The 19,608-nt window shown below is 44.8% G+C and overlaps 1 protein-coding gene across 4 annotated transcripts in view; it reads left to right on the top strand.

Annotated features, from left to right (window-relative positions):
* Positions 1-6,951, top strand: part of UPB1 (beta-ureidopropionase 1) — a 69,217-nt gene extending 62,266 nt beyond the window's left edge. For all 4 annotated transcript variants that reach the window (XM_045041956.1, XM_003994835.6, XM_019814709.3 and 1 more), the window contains 4 exons: positions 1,856-1,937; positions 2,946-2,988; positions 4,243-4,397; positions 5,968-6,951. In XM_045041956.1, the coding sequence (XP_044897891.1) occupies positions 1,856-1,937; positions 2,946-2,988; positions 4,243-4,397; positions 5,968-6,051 (364 nt within the window). In that variant the 3' untranslated portion in view covers positions 6,052-6,951. The remainder of the gene's footprint in view (positions 1-1,855; positions 1,938-2,945; positions 2,989-4,242; positions 4,398-5,967) is intronic.
* Positions 6,952-19,608: the final 12,657 nt, after the last annotated feature.

Below are 19,608 nucleotides of genomic sequence, written 5' to 3'. Positions count from 1 at the left end.
GATAATGCAACATCATGACAAAAGCCTGTGAGCAAAGATGTTTTCAGGCTATGGTCAGAACTCTGTAAACCTCTTTTGCCAAGAATGGGTATGGAGTGTGGAAAAATTACAACAGATGGTTTATAAGGATGGTGGGATTCTGGGTGATTTTCTTAAAATGATAAATGAGTATTTATGGAATTGATGGTGAGTGTTTTTTCAGCACCGGGCTGGGCAAATCCCCACCAGCTGCACGCAAGCAATGGCTTCTGGAACCATCTATTCCTTCACTGGCATGTCCCCCCTCCCATACACACATGCTCTGTGGATTGGTGGGGTGTCCTCACTCGTTTTAGGGTCCCACAGTTATAAGCACATGATAGACTTGAAGTGTTTTTTGATGATCTGAGTCATTCTGACCCATGTGGCCATGTATGTGTGTCAGTAGGAGAGTCGCTGTTCCATCTCTTCAATGCATATCTTTGTCACACTGTGGGAATAAGGCAGATGTCCCCATACCCCCATCGGGCTCTCCATGATTCCCACATACCCTGGGTTCTCACGAGCCTCCATCTTCTTTCCCTTGCTTGCTTTGAGAGCCAAAGTTTTATTGCCAGCTGTGGGTTTGAGTCCTACACAGTGCACCCTCCCAGGAGAATTGCAAGAAAGATGTTTTCTGGCACTCACCCTGCAACTGTCTATTTAATTCCTGAAAATGTCATTTACGGGTGTGTTTCTATAAAAATCCTTTCTTAAAAGTTTTGTCAGCTTGGCTTAGCACCTGGGGGGGCAGGGAAGCAGCAAAATGAGTCCTCTCAATCAAGCCTGTGATTTTTTTTTTTTTTACAGACTCGTGAAACCTCCCGAGAATTAGGCTTGTGACAAGCACCCACTCCCTCCACCTACTCCTGGTTTAAACCAGGTGCATGCTGACAGGAAGGAAGATTCCAGGGCATTTTGCTCTCAGTCACTCAGTGTTTCTAAGTGGGCATTACACCTGTCAATCCAGAATCTTAATGATGTTGTTCCTCAGACAACAGAGTGACAAGAAGGCCCACTGGATTCCATGGCACATTGTCATTGGTGGGCTGGAGAAGGACAGGGTCTTCAATTGGGACAAGGTTTTCCACCATGTCCTACCTTTGTGAATACTGGACTGAAGAAGGCCCACAGCTCAGCTGTACCTGTATGGTGCCTCCTTCCTGGGCCAGTAAGAGAACCAGGGATCCCCTGCTTAGAGTCTCAGGGTTCAGAAGAGGAAAATAGGAAGGCACTGGGAAATGTGGACAGGCTCAGGGGAGGTGACACCTGCTACAGAATCTACCCCTTCCAGTTACCCCAATTCCTTGCAGGTTTACTCTGTTTGCTTGGCCTGAAGTAACCCCTCTCTAGAGACTGCTTTGTAAGGCAACAGAGCAGGGTCGGGATTAGTGCAGCAGTCTGAGCCTTGAGCTCCCTTCTTACATTTGCCAGGTGAGGCTCTGCCCAGCACAGAATGTGAGTTCCTCACCCGACCCAAGAGGAGGGAAGGAGAGAGAGCTAGTCACAGGGCTTCTGCCACGCAGCCCCCTCTAGAAGCTTTGCCTGTGTGGTCAGTCTTTACAATATTCCTTTAAGGAAGTTTCAGAAAAGGAAACTGAGGCTCAGGGCTGCTTTGTCCTGCAGCAGCCCCTCCCCAAAAGGCTGCTTGGGCTTGAGCATGGGACAAGCTGGTCTGCTTGTGGGTTTGGGGTCACCCACAGCCACAAACAGTCTCCCTGGCCATCCCCACTGCGGACCTGAGAAGGCCGACAGCCTGGCTGTCACTCAGGACCAAGCACCCCCCCAGTCTGGCTGGAAAGTCAGCCACATGGTTCCTCTTGTTTCTCTCTCACAGTGAGTCTCTGTGGCCAATTGAGGCCAGAAACGCAGCCATTGCAAATCACTGCTTCACCTGTGCTATCAACCGCGTGGGCCAGGTAAGTCCCCGAGGTCTGGCTGGTCTCCCAGGTTTGGTTAACCAGGTGTGCTGGGGAGGGGACAGAGTGATAAGCTGCTAGGAAGGCTACCTGCCGAGAGGGGACCCGGCCTCTTCGGCCAGCAGAGTCCACAAGGGGAAGCAACTGTCTGCTGGCCCTGGTGGGGACATGTCACACCTCTTCTCCCTGCTCCCTCTGTGTGAAGGCCATAAATCCTAGGGTCCCGAAAGGCGGTAGACTGGCTTGGTCTGTTACTTTTAAAGATATTCCTATGTCCTTCTTCTGTTTTTGTCTGTTTTGGTTTTTAGCTGAAACCGTTTTGAATGGCTGTCACCCTGTCCCCACCACGTATCCAGTTTCGTGTTTTTCCCCATTGACCCCATGCACTGAATGACCCTGACTACAAAAACACAATGCGTTTATTACGTAATAATCTTCTTCCTATTCTTATTAATCGGATGCCAAAATCTAATCAGAGCATCTGCTCAGTCTGAGATAACCGAGGTTTCTACGTTTCTGGCAACATGAACAAACTCAGTGTTTTAATTAGCCTGTGTAACCCCATCACAGCTTGATATGCACTTTCCATTAGGCTTTAGGGAAGATATTGAAAACCACGTGTGGACACCCCCTTACTCCCTTCATAGACCCCAAGCTGGGGCTTATTTCTCAGGCGGATACACCTCAGATGCCTTCCACAGTCCTGAGAACCACTCTGCAAAGCATCTTTCTTTTTTTTTTTCCCCCTCCCAGGAGATTATAAACTCCCCAGAGATGAAGTCTGAGTCTTTACCTTGCCTGTCAAATTCCCCACTGGCCGCCTGTGTTGGCCCGATGCTGGCTACTTAGCAGGGACGTTTAATAAGCACTTGTTGATTGCCCAGTGACTACAGGCCATTCCTTCTGGCTTTAACGGTTTCTTCACAAAACGCCTCCTCAGCCCGACTTTGTGGTGGATGCGGTGGTAGTGCCACCTATAGGTTTACTTACCTTGGTTTTATTTCACAGGAGCACTTCCCGAATGAGTTTACCTCTGGAGATGGGAAGAAAGGTATGTTCTGTGAATTTCCATGGTGGCTGCAATTGAGGGGTGGGCCTTGCTGTCCCATTCTCTGTGCCACAGGCCTTGTCTGCACATGTGGCATGTTGTCAGAGGCGTGCACTGCTCTCATCTTTATGGCCCACAGTGTGGGGGGAGCCTGACCATGGCTACGTTTGGATAGGCAGTCCTGGGCTTGTGACCACATCATTCCCCAGATGGGAATTGAATGGCATTGGATTGGACTCTACCCCTCCCCCGGGGTTGGTATAAAATGGGCCTAAAAAATATGGGGGAGCCCTTTGTGAGCTCCCTGAAAGAGGGGGTGCTTTATCCACCCTACGCATCTCCTTCCCTCTCTTCCTTTGTCCTTGTTCATCTGCTACCATCCCCCACCCCAAGCTGCACAGCTGTCCCAGAACACTGGCACGGATTGTCTTGGGTTCCTAGAATCCACAGCTTGTTTTGATCTGAGGGCAGGTACCACCTCACCTCTACTAGGATTCCCCACCCCCTGGTCCCACCTCTCTGGCTGGAAATGTGGGAGGGAAGGGCCCACCAAGGAGGAACTACCTCAGGGTATCCCCTGATAAGGCAGAGGAGATGGAGCAGGTCTGTTTCCCAGAAAAGTACTTCCTGAAAGTGTTCCAGATCCCCTCATTTGAGGCCCCAGACTTCCAGAGTCTCCAATCCCAGTTAGCTCTCTGCAGTCAGAGTCACAGAAGAGGCAGGGAAATGAAGTCTGCTGGGAATCTACTGTGTCCAAGCCCCTGCTGGGCCCTGCACTGTGCCCACCTACTCCTTACATGCCTGTGGGGTGGCTATTAGCCCACTTGTGAGGGGACCGAGGTATGGAAGGAGGTGGGTACAGTAGACAGAGCTGGCAAGGCAAGTGAGGGCAGAGCTTCCAGCTCACGTTGTTGGGCCACCACAGGAAGCAGGTCACACAGGAAGCCCTAAGAGCCATGTGACTCCTTTGGGCTGTGGGTGGCTAATGTTGGGAGTAAGGGCTAATACTTCTACAAGGGTGACCTTTAAGAATGTTCCCAGGGGCAGAGGTAAGGGCTGTGAGGGTGACTTTTGGAAAAACTTCCTTGACCTCAGGCCTGAGGAGGGACTCAGGGACTTGGGCCTCAGCATTTGGCAGATGCTGGGGAGGGTGGCACTGACCCTTTGTTTAGGATGTCACTCAATGTGCCTCCCTCTCTGAAGAATCCACCATGTGCCTGCACAAGCTCACAGGTTCTTTCTTTTGCTCCTTCAAAGCTCACCAGGACTTCGGCTACTTTTATGGCTCGAGCTACGTGGCAGGCCCGGACAGCAGCCGCACCCCTGGTCTCTCCCGCAATCGGGACGGGCTGCTGGTTGCCGAGCTTGACCTGAACCTCTGCCGGCAGGTGAATGACATCTGGAACTTCAAGGTGGGTCCCTGAGTCCCCTGATCTTACCCTCATCCTTCTTGAGCCCCCATCCTGCTCTCAGGGCTAGAAACCACAGGCGCTGGGTTTGCTCTCCAGAACAGCCAGATGAGACTCCAAGCTGAGTGGAGAGGCAGGTTTCTTCCTCCCAGAGCTGGTGTGTGAGGGAGGAACCACTGCATCAAGTAAGGCTCAGGCAGCAGACCCTAATAAATTCTCCTCTTGTCTGATTTAGAATCTGGGCACCTTCAAACAAATTAATCTCAATTTCATTTGTCCGGAGAATAGAGTGGATTGGCTTCTCTAATCCTTTTTTTTCCTTTCCAGGCATTTGTACTTATCACAAGATAAATGTGGGTGTCTGGCTCTGCCTGTGGCCCGGCCCCATGGTCTAGGCCTTGATGGTAGAGGGAAATGGGTCATGCAAAGAAATGGCATCTTATCACAGCTGTGTGCCCCCTCCTCCCCACCTTTCCCAGTCACGTTAAGCAAGCCCTTTCTGCTCCTGGGCCTTAGTATGCCCATTTGTAAAACAGAAGGCTTTACTGCAAGGTCTCAGGTGGCCTTTGAGACCTAACTTGCGTGACACCAGGGGTTATGGGAGGAGCATAAGTGCCCGCCTTCCTGGAATGGGGAGCCCTTCCATGGCAGCCATGGCCCAGGACCCGGACCCCCCTGGAATACACTTTCATCCTGGATGCAGATGGAGTTTGCTGCATTAGTGTCCAACAGTATTCTATCAACTCAGAACCCACGCCAATGAATACATACAAATGAATGTCCTCACAGCTGAATGACTTTGCCCAGCTTCTGTGGGAAGAACCAGCTCCCCTCCATTTACCTGAGCATGGGTCCTTGGGCGTGTTCCCCGAGTCTCAGATCCCCATCAGACAAACAAGACAAACAAGGCCCACATGAACATCTCCTCTTTCCTGGGAAGGTCTCTCCTCTTCCTGGGAAGCTCAGATTAATGCTGTATTCCACACAATAAACAGAATGTTTTCTCATTAGTAACTTTTTGAACGCAAAAGCCCTCCCAAACTATGGTGATGGGCTTGAGCTCCTACTGGGACTTTGGGGAGGAGAGAGGGAGGAGATGCTGGGTAGATTCTCTAGCCCTGCCCCCACTCTCTCCCAGACCAGAGCCGGGAGGGTGCACCAGGGTGCAAATACCTGCAAACTTCACTGCTGTCTGGGGACCTGGAGCAAGTCACTCCCCTCTCTGGGCTGTGGGCTGTTCTTCTGGGGTTCTGTAAGACGGAAGGACAGCCCTCTTCCCTTCTGCCTTGGGGCAGGTCACACCTTCCGGATGACAGATCACAGAGGTCTTCCAGCAGGAGGGGCTGGAGCGTGTGAGTCCTCTGTCATCTGTCATCTTAGCTATAGCACCGGAATCAGTGCCGAGAGGTCACACAGGGGTTGTTTCTCTGTGTTACATAGTCTGAAACTATCCCCTCAACTGGCCTTCCAGACAAATTTCTGTCCCGTGGCTGCCCTCTAGTGGCTAGAGGTGGTGGTGAGTAAATGAGGGACGTTTATGAAACAAGAATTTCTGCCTGTGTTTTGCTTTCAGATGACGGGCAGATATGAGATGTACGCTCGGGAACTTGCCGAAGCCATCAAACCCAACTACAGCCCCAATATTGTGAAAGAGTAGCTGGATGTCAGTCCCTGCCTACCAAGGAGGGGACCTCTGCCCCTAACAGCTCATCAAGTACAGCAGGCTTTTACACTTTCAAGTTCTCCCTCATGATGCCCTGATAACATTGCTGTACAGATTGGTTTTAAAATGCCCAGGCAGGGAGGGTAGATTGAAGAGTGACTGCTTAATGAATATGAGGTTTCCTTCCTGGGTGATGAAATGTTTTGGGGCTACACAGAGGTGATGGTTACACTTCTAATGTACTAAATGTACTAAATGTACATGAATGTACTAAATGCCATTGAATTGTATACTTTAAAATGGCTAATTCTGTGTTATATGAATTTTACCTAATTTTAAAAAATCCCAGGCACTGCTTGTGCAGGTTGACTTGCATTTAAACACATGGGATGCCCCAGTCCTGAGGTTCCTCGCCTCCTCTGTTTAGACTGTCAGCAACCTGAGGGTAAGGGTGGGAGTGTATGTCCAAGGGAAAAGCCGAGGCTGATCCAGAGTCCTTGAATTACTGGGTGGTTGTGGGCAGGGGAGACGGTCATTAGATGTGTCCACTTGGCCGGGCTGCAGTCTCCAGATATTCAGTCAGATGCTAATCTGGGTGTTGCTGTGAAGGTATTTTGTCGACGTCATTAAAGTCTGTGACCAGTTAACTAAGCAAGTGAGATTATCCGAGATAATCCTGATAGGCCTGATTCAGTCAGTCAAAAGGCCTTCAGAGGAGAGCTGAGGCTTCCCCAGTGAAAAAGAAATTCTGCCTGTGGACAGCAGCTTCCTTCCCAGGCCTGTTTGAGTTCCAGTTTGTCCTTCCTGGTGGCCTGCCCTACAGATTTCAGACTTGTCTGTCCAGCCCCCACAATCACTTAAGTCAATGCCTTGCAATAAATCTCTTTGAATATATATGCGACTGTTTCTGCTTCTTTGGCTGGACCCTTATTGATATAGATTCTAGTACTAGAAGTGGTTCTAGAGGAACAGAATCTTCAGGACGAGTTTTCTGCATTGGTGCTAGGTTTCCTGGAATTCTTCTCTAATTTGGTTGATTTAAAGACACTAATGACTCTATTTCCAGTAGTAAAGAGGGCAATGGTTAGTCCATGGTATGATGTAGCAATAGAGATGTATAGAAAGAACAGGACATCAGCCTGCACGCAAGAGTCCCAGTCTGCCGTTCCTGGTGGCCTGTCCCATCTGTGGATTTTAGGCTTGGCTGACCAGCCCCCATCAATTGTAAGTATAAGGCAATTCCTTGCACTAAATCTCTATATCTTTATATATATATATATATATATATATATATATATATATATATATACACACACACACACACATATATATACATGCTTATACATATATATGTACACACATACATATGTACATTTGTATCTCCTATATATAAAAATATATCTGTATCCCCTGCTGATTCTGCTTCTCTGATTGAGCACTGACTGCCTGACTTACATAGCAGATTTCTACTTCTCTGCACCTTGGTTTCCACATCTGTAAAGTAGGACCATATCCCCTCTCCTGCTTTATGCGACAGGACAGTGGTGAGAGAAAGACTAGATGGGTCAGGGAGCCTATGTGACCTTGCACCACACAGCAAGAGTCCCACCTGTGAAGTCTCAAACCTCCATAGCCAGCCACAGTGTTGAAAGTGGGAGTGGGGTCCTCTGGTTCTACCCTTACTGTGCCCAGTCAGAGAAGGTAGCCTCATTCCTTCCCTGGCCCAGCAGCTGAATTGTATGAATCAACCTATGTCAGGGCTGGAGTGCTCCTCGACAGCCACATGGGGTGAGAAAACCAGTCGCAACCATCCAGCCATACCTCTGTGTTAACCCCCTTAACCTCTCTGAGCTGCAGGCTTTTCCCTTCACATAAAAGCCCCCTTTGTACTTACTTTTCCATAGAATCCAGCCCTGCAGATGCAGTGAGCTTTTCTGTCTGGCCTTCAGTGTCCAGAAACGCTGTGCCTGTGATTTCTAAAAGGAGCGTGTAGTCAACCAAATACAGAAGCCAGCTGAGATGACAAGTTGGTGTATTTATGAAACAGGCTCTAATACACCAGAAAGGATTTGATTATCCACACCTCTCACTGCCTAGAATCAAAATGTTCAAGCCTGCCTTAGGGTAGATGGGCCCTGCACACATGGAGTCATTTAAGGGTTTAACTCATGCCTGGAACATTTAGATACTCAGCAAACATTTGTTGGCTGAAACCTAGGGTAGAAGTTTTTGTTTCTATGTGATCATTGCTGCTACCACGGGAGAGAAGTTGCAGTGATTCTGTGCACAGGGCCTGTGGTGGATGAGTGAAGGCTTCTGACACTCTGAGCCTTGGTTTTCTCACCTCTAAGATGAGAGGTGACTGGGCTTAAGGCTTTCTGGGGTCTCCCTAGCTCTTCAGACAACATTCCTGATAGCCCATGGCTTTATTGCTAGAATCTGGAGTATCAGGGGAGAGTGGTGCCAAGCCACAGTGTGTCCAACAGGAAAAAAGGCAAAGACATTCTCCAGGATAGACCACATTTTAGGCCACAAAACAAGTCATAATAAATTTTAAAAGATTGAAATCATATGAAGTATCTTTTTCAATCACAATGGAATTAAACTAGAAATAAGTAGCAAAAGGAAAATTCAGAAATATGTGAAAATTAAACCACATGTTCTTGAATACCCAATGGATCAAAAAAAAATCACAAAGGAAATTAGGAAATGTTTTGAAACAAATGAAAACAAAACCAAAACACCAAAACTTATAGTATGCAATGAAAGCAGGGCGACAGGGAAATTTATAGCTGTAAACACTTACATTAAAAGAGAAGGGGGGTGCCTGTCTGGCTCAGTCCGTAGAGCATGTGACTCTTGATCTCAGGGTTGCGAGTTCAAGCACCACATTGGGCATAGAGTTTACTTTAAAAAAAATAAAATAGGAGCACCTGGGTGGTTCAGTTGGTTAAGTGTCTGACTCTTGATTACAGCTCAGGTCATGATCTCACAGTTTGTGAGTTTGAGCCCGCATTGAGCTCTGTGCTGATGGTGTGGAGCCTGTTTGGGATTCTCTTTCTCTCCCTCTGTCTGTCCCTCTCTCTGCGCTCTCTCTCTCTCTCTCTCTCTCTCTCTCTCTCTCTCAAAATAAATAAACTTAAAATTTTTTTAAATAAATAAAAATTAAGAAGAGGATGTCAAATCAACAACCGAATTTTATACCTTAAGGAACTAGAAAAAGAAGAGCAAACTAAACCCAAGATAACCATAGAGAAGGAATATTTAAGATTAGAGCAGAGAGAAATAAAATAGAGAATAGAAAAAACAATAGAGACTACCAATGAAGCCAAAAGTTGATTCTTGAAAAGAATCAACAAAACTGACAAAGCTTTAGCTTGATTGACTAAGAAAAAAAAGAGAAGACTCAACTTACTAAAATCAGAAATGAAAGTGGGGACATTACTACTGATTGTACAGAAATAAAAAGGGTTATAAGAGAGTACTATGAACAGTTTGTTAGAGGAGGTCATCAAGAGCATATGACTGCTGGTTGACTCATGGACTGGACCCAGGCAATCAGAGGCCCCTTCCCCTCCTCTGCCCACTAGAATGTACATTCTGCCCACTCTTAGCTCCACACTAGGAGCTACTTCAATGACACAGCTTGAGAGAGTAATTTTTTTTTCTAGTCAATTGGCAAATATTTATTAAGATTCTAACATTGTAAAACGAACTAATATGACCCACAGAGACAAAGATGAACAAGATGGGCAAGATACCTATTCTTGTGGAGCTTTCTTTCTTTTTTAATGAGTCATGCATAATTTATTTATTTGGGGGGAGGGGTTTTGAATGTTTATTTAAAAATATTTTATTTATTTATTTATTTATTTACTTATTTAAATTTACATCCAAGGTAGTTAGCATATAGTGCAATAACGGTTTCAGGAGTAGAATCCAGTGATTCATCCCTTATATAGAACAGCCAGTGCTCATCCCAACAAGTGTCCTTCTTAATGCCCATCACCCATTTAGCCCATCCCCCCACCCTCCCCTCCAGCAATGCTTGGTTTGTTCTCTGTATTTAAGAGTCTTTTATGTTTTGTCCCCTCTCTGTTTTTATATTATTTTTGCTTCCCTTCCCTTATGTTCATCTGTTTTGTATCTTAAATTCCATATGAGTGAAGTCATATGATATTTGTCTTTCTCTAATTTTGCTTAGCATAATACACTCTAGTTCCATCCACGCTGTTGCCAATGGCAAGATTTCATTCTTTTTGATTGCCGAGTATTATATATATATATATATATATATATATATATATATATATATATATATCATCTCTTCATTGTATATATATGTATATATATATATATATATACCATCTCTTCTTTATCCATTCATCAGTCAATGGACATTTGGGCTCTTTCCATACTTTGGCTATTGTCAATAGTGCTGCTATAAACATTGGGGTGCATGTGCCCTTTCTAAACAGCATACCTGTATTACATCCCTTGGATAAATACCTAGTAGTGCAATTGCTGGAGCATATGGTAGTTCTATTTTTCATTTTTTGAGGAACCTCCATACTGTTTTTCAGAGTGGCTGCACCTGTTTGCATTCCCACCAGCAGTGCAAAATTGTTCCTCTTTCTCCGCACCCTTGCCAACGTCTGTTGTTGCCTGAGTTGTTAATGTTAGCCATTCTGACAGGTGTGAGGTGGTATCTCATTGTGGTTTTGATTTATATTTCCCTGATGATGAGTGACGTTGAACATTTTTTCATGTGTCTGTTAGCCATCTGGATGTCTTCTTTGGAAAAGTGTCTATTCATGTCTTTTGCCCATTTCTTCACTGGATTATTTGTGTTTTGGGTGTGGAGTTTGATAAGTTCTTTATAGATTTTTGAACCCTAACCCTTTATCTAATATGTCATTTGCAAATATCTTCTCCCATTCTGTCAGTTGCCTTTTAGTTTTGCTGATTGTTTCCTTTGCTGTGCAGAAACTTTTTATTTTGATGAGATCCCAATAGTTCACATTTGCTTTTGTTTACCTTGCCTCCAGAGACGTGTTGAGTAAGAAGTTGCTGCAGCCAAGGTCAAAGAAGTTTTTGCCTGCTTTCTCCTCTAGAATTTTGATGGCTTCTTGTCTTATGTTTAGGTCTTTCATCCATTTTGAGTTTATTTTTGACTATGGTGTAAGAAAGTGGTCCAGGTTCATTCTTCTGCATGTCGCTGTCCATTTTTCCCAACACCATTTGCTGAAGAGATTGTCTTTTTTCCATTGGATATTCTTTCCTACTTTGTCAAATATTAGTTGGTCATACGTTTGTGGGCCCATTTCTGGGTTCTCTATTCTGTTCCATTGATCTATGTGTGTCTGTTTGTGTGCCAGTACCACACTGTCTGGATGATTACAATTTTGTAATACATCTCAAAGTCCAGAATTCTGATGCCTCCAGCTTTGTTTTTCTTTTTCAGGATTGCTCTGACTATTCAGGGTCTTTTCTGGTTCCATACAAATTTTAGGATTGTTTGTTCCAGCTCTGTGAAGAATGCTGGTGTTGTTCTGATAGGGATTGCACCGAATGTGTTGATTGGTTTGGGTAGTATCGACATTTTAACAATATTTGTTCTTCCAACCCATGAGCATGGAATATTTTTCCATTTTTTGTGTGTCTTCTTCAATTTCTTTCATAAGTTTTCTATAGTTTTCAGTGTATAGATTTTTTACCTCTTTGTTTAGGTTTATTCCTAGGTATTTTATGGGTTTTGGTACAGTTGTAAATGGGATCAATTCCTTAATTTCTCTTTCTTCTGCTTCATTATTGGTGTATAGAAATGCAACTGATTTCTGTGCATTGATTTTATATCCTGTGACTTTGCTGAATTCATGGATCAGTTCTAGCAGTTTTTTGGTGGAATCTTTTAGGTTTTCCATATACAGTATTGTGTCATCTGCAAAAAGTGAAGGTTTGACTTCTTCCTTACTGATTTGGATGGCTTTTATTTCTTTGTGTTGTCTGATTGCTGAGGCTAGGACTTGCAACACTATGTTGAATAACAGTGGTGAGAGTGGACATCCTTGTTGTGTTCCTGACCTTAGGGGGAAAGCTCTCAGTTTTTCCCCATTGAGGATGATATTAGCTGTGGGTCTTTCATATACAGATTTTATGATCTTGAGATATGATCCTTCTACCCCTACTTTCTTGAAAGCATTTTGTCAAATGCTTTCTCTGCATCTATTGAGAGGATAATGTGATTCTTATAATTTCTTTTATTAATGTGATGAATCACATTGATTGATTTGTGGATATTGAACCAGCCCTGCATCCCAGGTATAAATCCCACTTGATCATAGTGAATAATTCTTTTAATGTATTGTTGGATCCAGTTGGCTAGCATCTTGCTGAGAATTTTTGTATACGTGTTCATTAGGGAAATTGGTCTGTAGTTCTCCTGGTCTGTAGCCCCCTGTAGCATTCAGGTGATTATGCAGTGGCAGCAGTTCAGAGATTATGGCAAATCACAACACACAGCCCGCTCCAGGTTTCACCACACCCTGGCATCTCTTTGTTCCAACACCAGCAAATGCGGCTGTTCTCTGGGTCTGGTGGGACCTTTGCATCCTCTACCAAACACCCTCCAAGCAGGGGAACTTCTTCTCCCTGTGTGGCCCATGGACCCCTCAGACCTCTCTGCCTGCTCCTGGGGATTCGCCCTTCCTCCCCACCAGAGCACCACCAGGTATTGAGTTCTGGAATTCTGACTCTGCACTCTCCTGTTTATAGAGACCTAATGGTATTGAAACTCTCTCCTTTCTCCCTGTCAATGGTTTTGGGGAACAGTTTTCTTGTTCAGTCCCTTGTGTTTCCTCTCTTTCTCTTTCTCTCCAGCTACTTTTCCTGCACTCTTCACCCTTTCTCTGTCCTCTCTCTGCAAAAACAGCCTCCTACCCTCCGTGGCTTCTCTCTCCCCCAGTTCACCTCTCCACACTGTATACCTGCCAAGTTCTAGGGCTCAAGTTATGCAGATTGTTGTGTTAATCCTCAGGTCAGTTTTCTAGGTGTGCAAAATGGTTTGGTGCCGATCTAGCTGCATTTCCGGGCAGAGAGAAGCCAAGAACTTCCATGCTGCTTAGCCATCTTGGCCCTCGAGAAAGTAATGTATTATTAAGGCCATCTGAGCAGCCTATGTGACTGAACCCCATTAAGGTCTCTATGTAAACCCCATTAAGGTCTCTATGTAAACCTATGTAAGGTCTCTATATGCCACTCTTAAGATTCTGGTGGGGATATGCAGAGATCTACTTGTCTTGCGACCCCTTGACACGAACCTCGTATGTAAGTGGCCTTGCTTTAAAACTGCCACCTACCTCATGGCTCCTGGGTGGCTCAGTCGATTAGGAATATGACTTCATCTCAGGTTATGATCTCATGGTTTGTGAGTTCAAGTCCTGCATCAGGAGATCTCGAGCGCTGCTTCAGGTAAACACAAGCCCCACTTTGGGTGAGCCCTGATTCTCTCTCTCTCTGCCCTTCATGGGATTCTCTCTCTCTCTCTCTCTCTGCCCCTCACTCACTTGTGCCCTCTCTCTCTCTCTCTCTCTCTCTCAAAAAAAGAACAAAAACAAAAAACCCTACTACCTACCAATCTGGAGAGGTCTGCGTCTTTCTTTGTTCTCTCCTTGCCTTCCACTTATGGGGGCCAGTTTCAGATTTCACCCAGGGAGTTGCCACATTTGCAAACCAACACATTGTCTGCCAACAAATTGGACAACCTAGATGAAATGGACAAATTCCTAGAAACACAAAACTACCAAAACTAAATCATGAAGAAATAAAAAATCCAGATAGACCTGTAACTAGTAAGGAGATTTAATGAGGAATCAAAGCATTCCTACCAAAGGAAGGCACTGGTCCTGGTGGCTTCACTGGTGAATTCTACCAAACATTTAAAGAAGAACTAACATCGAGGCACCTGGCTGGCTCCATCGGAAGGACATGCAACTCTTGATCTCGGGGTCATGAGTTCCAGCCCCACATTGAGTGTAGAGATTACTAAGACAAACAAACAAACTTTTAAAAAATTAAATAAATGAAAATAAAGAAGAACCAACACCAATCCTTCTCAAGTTCTTCCAAAAAACTGAAGAGGAAGGAATGCTTCCTCTTTTTTTATTTTTTTTTATTTTTTAAATTTACATCCAAGTTAGCATATAGTGCGACAATGATTTCAGGAGTAGATTCCTTAATTCCCCTTACCCATTTAGCCCATCCCCCCTCCCATGATCCCTCCAGCAACCCTCTATTTGTTCTCCATATTTAAGAGTCTCTTATGTTTTGTCCCTCTCCCTGTTTTTATATTATTTTTGCTTCCTTTCCCTTGTGTTCATCTGTTCTGTGTATTAAAGTCCTCATATGAGTGAAGTCATATGATATTTGTCTTTCTCTGACTAATTCCACTTAGCATAATACCCTCTAGTTGCATCCATAGTTGCAAATGGCAAGATTTCATTCTTTTTGATTGCTGAGTAATACTCCATTGTGTGTGTGTGTGTGTGTGTATATGTGTGTGTGTGTGTATATATATATCTATATCTATATATCTATATATATCTATATACATATATATACATATACACACACACACACACACACACATATATATATATATATATATATATATATATAATACCACATCTTCTTTATCTCCTTCTTTTTTTTTAGTATTTATTTTTTTATTTTTGAGAGACTGGGGGGGGGGGGGGGTGGGAGGGGCAGAGAGAGAGGGAGAGAAAGAATCCCAAACAGTCTTCATACCATTAGCACAGAGCCAACGTGGGGCTCAAACCCACAAACCACGAGATCATGACCTGAGCTGAAACCAAGAGTCAGGCGCTCAGCTGACTGAGCCACCCAGGCGCCACTGAAGGAAGCACTTCTTAACTCATTGACTCCAACATTATGTTGACATCAAAGCCAAAAAAAAAACACTACAAGAAAACAAAACTACAGAGGAATATCCTCTATGCATACTGATGCAAAAATCCTCAACAAAGTACAGTTGACCCTTGAATAATGCAAGGGTTAAGGGTGCTGACCCCCTACACACTCAAAAATCCGATGTATAACCTTTGACTCCCCAAAATTAATAGCCTACTGTTACCAGAAGCCTTACCAATAACATAAATGATGGACTAACACGTATATCGTATGTTACATGTGTTATATACCATATTCTTACACTAAAGTGAGCTAGGGAAAAGAAAATATTATATTTTTTAATTTTTTTATTAAAAAATTTTTTAATGTTTATTTTTGTGAGAGAGGAGAGAGAGAGAAAGAGAGAGAACATGAGTAAGGGAGGGGCAGAGAGAGGGGGAGACACAGAATCTGAAGCAGGCTCCAGGCTCTGAGCTGTCAGCAGAGCCCGATGCAGGGCTCATACTCACAGACTGTGACATCCTGACCTGAGCTGAAGTCCGATACTTAACCAACTGACCACCCAGGCACCCCAGGAAAAGAAGATGTCATTAAGAAAATCAGCAGGAAAATACATGCACAATACTGTACTATATCCAAAAAAAAAAATCCAAACATAAGTGGGCCTGTGTAGTTTAAACCTGTGTTGTTCAAGGGCCAACTGTACTAGTAAATTGAATCCAACAGCATATTAATGGCTAAATTAGTCTTATTTCTATTGTTTCCTTTAGGATAGGTTAAAGAAACATGAACATCTTGTCAAGAACTGGGAAGAATCTGCGCTCTTACCCTGTTTGGAAGCTGACAACTTAGCCAACCTCAGTCTCTTGGATGCCAGTGGAAGACACAGCACTCCTCAGAGGCAAAGGAGTTTTTAGTACAGCAGTACAGCAGTAGCAGCAGCCAGAGTACCAGCACTGTGTTATGGCAGTTCCCCGAGCCCCAGTTCCCCCAGGACGAGACAAAAGAGGGCCAAGCAATCCCTGCACATGCAGTGGGTTCCATTAAGAAGAGAAAGGGAAAGAGGGAGAAGAGCTTAAAAAATTCTAATCTTTTTTACTGGAAGGTAAAATATGCCTGCCCCTTGTTCTAAAGGCAGACACTATCTCTGTCTACCAAGGTTGCAAGAACACCTGCATTTTGCTTCAGAGGGAGACTTAGCTCTATCTGCTAAGGCTGTTGGCTCTACAAGTGTCCTTGAAAACACAGTCCAGGAAAACACAGTCCAAGACAAAGGCGTTCAAGGTTTTAGCTCATGAGTCTTGCAAAAATTTGAGAAAAGTGAGAGACCTACAGCAATAACTTCTAGCAATGTCCATTTCTCATTTCTGCATCATCTTGACTTCTGGCAGTGTCCCCATGAGTGTACTACTCTATCAGTCACTCTGATTAATTTGGCCGACAGAGGCTGGACCATATCAGTTCCATTTGTCTCATAGGATTTCATTAATTTTATCCATAGAACTTCAAGGAGAATGAGCCCAACCTGCAAATTAACCTTAGTCCTACCTCCCAGGGTCCTCAACCCAACAGCCTGGACAAATCGCATGAACCATGAAGGTCTACCTTAGAAAGCCAAGTGGCTTTCCCAAATATTGACCTTTCCACTTGGCTTAGGTCATTAATCCAGGTATGGCAGGATATATTAGATACTGTCCAATCTCCACCCTGGCCCACAGGAAGAAATGTAGGCAAGATTATTATCTATACCAACCTAGCCAGGGACCTAATACTGATCTGAAATGCCCTCCTGGGCCAAGGTGGTAACAGTGATCACTTATTCTAAAATCAAGGATAAATGTTGCATCACTTTGTCTAATCAGATGACTACCATCATGGGGATATCTGCCCACAGAGTGCACATAAATAACGAGACAGTTACTGGTCCAGGAAGCTCCCCTGAGTAATTGAGGCTAGCCTCATTTTAGTGAGATCTTCACAGTTGTCTGTGGGCTACCCAATGTATTTATTGTATTTGCTTAAACAATTGAACGGATCAAAGATCTAAATGTAACAGCTAACCCTATAAAATTCTTAAAAGAAAACACAGGAAGAAACCTTCATGACACTGGACTTGGCAGTGATTTCATGGATTATGGCCCATGACCAGCATGAAGATGCAAGACACTGTTTTTGGGGAAGTTGGCAAGTTAATGCCTGGCTTCCATACAAGTACAGTCATCAGAGCTCCTGTGGTGTTCCCAGAAAGAAAGTGTTCTCCACAAGTTTTGAGGTCCCCCAAGCGGGACCTACATCAGTCAAGGAGCAAGTTGATACCTCTCCTTGTGGCATCCTGACCAGTTGGTAGGCCTTCGGTTTCCCAGTTAGCTTGAGTAATTGAATCTAATCCTTGTATTTGGGGCGCCTGGGTGGCGCAGTCGGTTAAGCGTCCGACTTCAGCCAGGTCACGATCTCACGGTCCGTGAGTTCGAGCCCCGCGTCAGGCTCTGGGCTGATGGCTCGGAGCCTGGAGCCTGTTTCCGATTCTGTGTTTCCCTCTCTCTCTGCCCCTCCCCCGTTCATGCTCTGTCTCTCTCTGTCCCAAAAATAAATAAACGTTGAATCTAATCCTTGTATTTGGAAGGACTGTCTGAGGGTAGTCAATCCAATCTCTCCTGTTTGCCCATGCCACCAGCTGGGTGACACTTGTCTTCTCCATAGAATGGCTGAATGAGATCTATGGAGACAGCGGTTGGGAAGACATCTGGTGGCATTGCAGTTGTTTCCCCTGGGAGATTGCAAGAGCCAGGGCTATATCCCCTGTGTTGTGTTTCCAACGGCCTTCTGGTAAGGTTAATAGGAATGGTGATCAAACTGTGGTCAAAGCCATCTGGTTGGGAAGAAGGCAAATCCCTGCAATCGGTTATGTTTAACATGCTTGCAAAAGTTTGGGAATGTTACACCGGGGCATACGTATTTCATAACGAAGCCTCCGGAGGCAATTGTGAAAGACAAGGATCATTAATGATTAATGCTTCTCCCTCCCTAGCTTGTAAAATCTAAGCTCTTTCCTATCTAGGTGCCAAAGTTGCCATTCCTCCTCCAAAGTCAGTATAAATTCCAATAGCTAAAACATCACCCTTTTTTCCCCAGTGACCCCTTTCTCAAACCCCTAGCCTTTGTTTGGAAGGGTCAGGTGCAAGAGGAACAAGAACATTCTTATAAAACGCACAGAGACCTGTTATTTTCCCAACTTCAACCCACATGGGCCACCATAGGGGGTCTTGGCAGGCAATGTACTCACCCAAGTGGTCATTGTCCTTATGATCTCTGACCATGTCAGTCCAACAGGAGAATCCAAGCGACTAAACCAGAATCAAGTTTGAATTCCTAGGCCTCCCTTCAACTGGGCTGTCACTTTAGAACACATGCCAAACAAGCTGGCCTGGAGTTGTTCTTAGGAAAAAGAAAGAAGCAACATGCCCAGGAATCATCAAGTTTAAATCCCCCAATCCAGGGAGCAGTGGCTCAGTTGGTTAAGCATCCAACTTCAGCTTGAGTCATGATCTTGCGGTTTGTGGGTTTGAGACCCGCATCTGGCTCTGTGCTGACAGCTCAGAGCCTGGAGCCTGCTTCAGATTCTGTGTCTCCCCCTCTCTCTGCCCATCCCCTTCTCATGCTCTCTCTCAAAAATAAATAAACATTAAAACAATTTTTTTAAATTAATCCCCCAATCCAAACTGCTTTATGAGAGAGAGTGGACAGGAGGGAGTGAGGGAGATAGACTCAGAAACATATATATATATATATATACATATATATATATGTATATATATATTGTTTAACATGTTTATTAACATATATATGTTTATTTTCGAGAGAGACAGCAAGAGTGAGAGCGAGAGTGGGGGAGTGGCAAAGAGAGAGGAAGACACAGAATCCAAACAGGTTCCAGGACCCTCACTTTGAGTGCCTAGCCCAATGTGGGGCTCGAACTCACAAACTGTGAGATCATGACGTGAGCCAAAGTTGGACGCTCAACCAACAGAGCCACCCAGGTGCCCCAAACCCCTTTTTTAAAGTTTATTTATTTATTTATTTTGAGAGAGAGAGCTTAAGGGAGGGGCAGAGAGAGAAGGAAAGAGAGAATCCCAAGTAGGCTCCAAGCTGTCAGCACAGAACCTGACTTGGGGCTCGATCCCACAAACCGTGATATCATAACCTGATTCGAAATCAATTAAGTCAGGCACTTAACTGACTGAGCAGCCTGGGTGCCCTTACTCAGAAACCTTTCTGGGTTGATTCTTTCGGCATTCCAGCATTGGATGGGTTTATCATTCTTGTCAGCTACCTTCATCTGCATTGCAAACCCAACTGGAGGCAGTAAGAGCCCGAATACTTGGCAGTACTTCTTCTATGGCTTTCTGTAGGAATTTGTCTCATGGGACTCTCTCTGAGAGGGCCAAAGCTTTTTTTCGGCAGGCAGAACCTACTGCAAAAAAATCTCTGGGAACTTTTACCACGGTCTCCTAGTGTGGTTAAGGCTGGCATGAGAGAATGCAGGAAGGGCTGAGCGGATAGAGGGCCCAACTGTGCCACTCCTCCTTGGCAAGCACTATGTGCTCCAATCCCTCATTGCTCAAG

This window comes from Felis catus, chromosome D3 (assembly GCF_018350175.1).
Source record: "Felis catus isolate Fca126 chromosome D3, F.catus_Fca126_mat1.0, whole genome shotgun sequence".
In the NCBI taxonomy this organism is placed as follows: domain Eukaryota; kingdom Metazoa; phylum Chordata; class Mammalia; order Carnivora; family Felidae; genus Felis; species Felis catus.
This window is presented reverse-complemented; position numbering and strand designations above follow the sequence as displayed.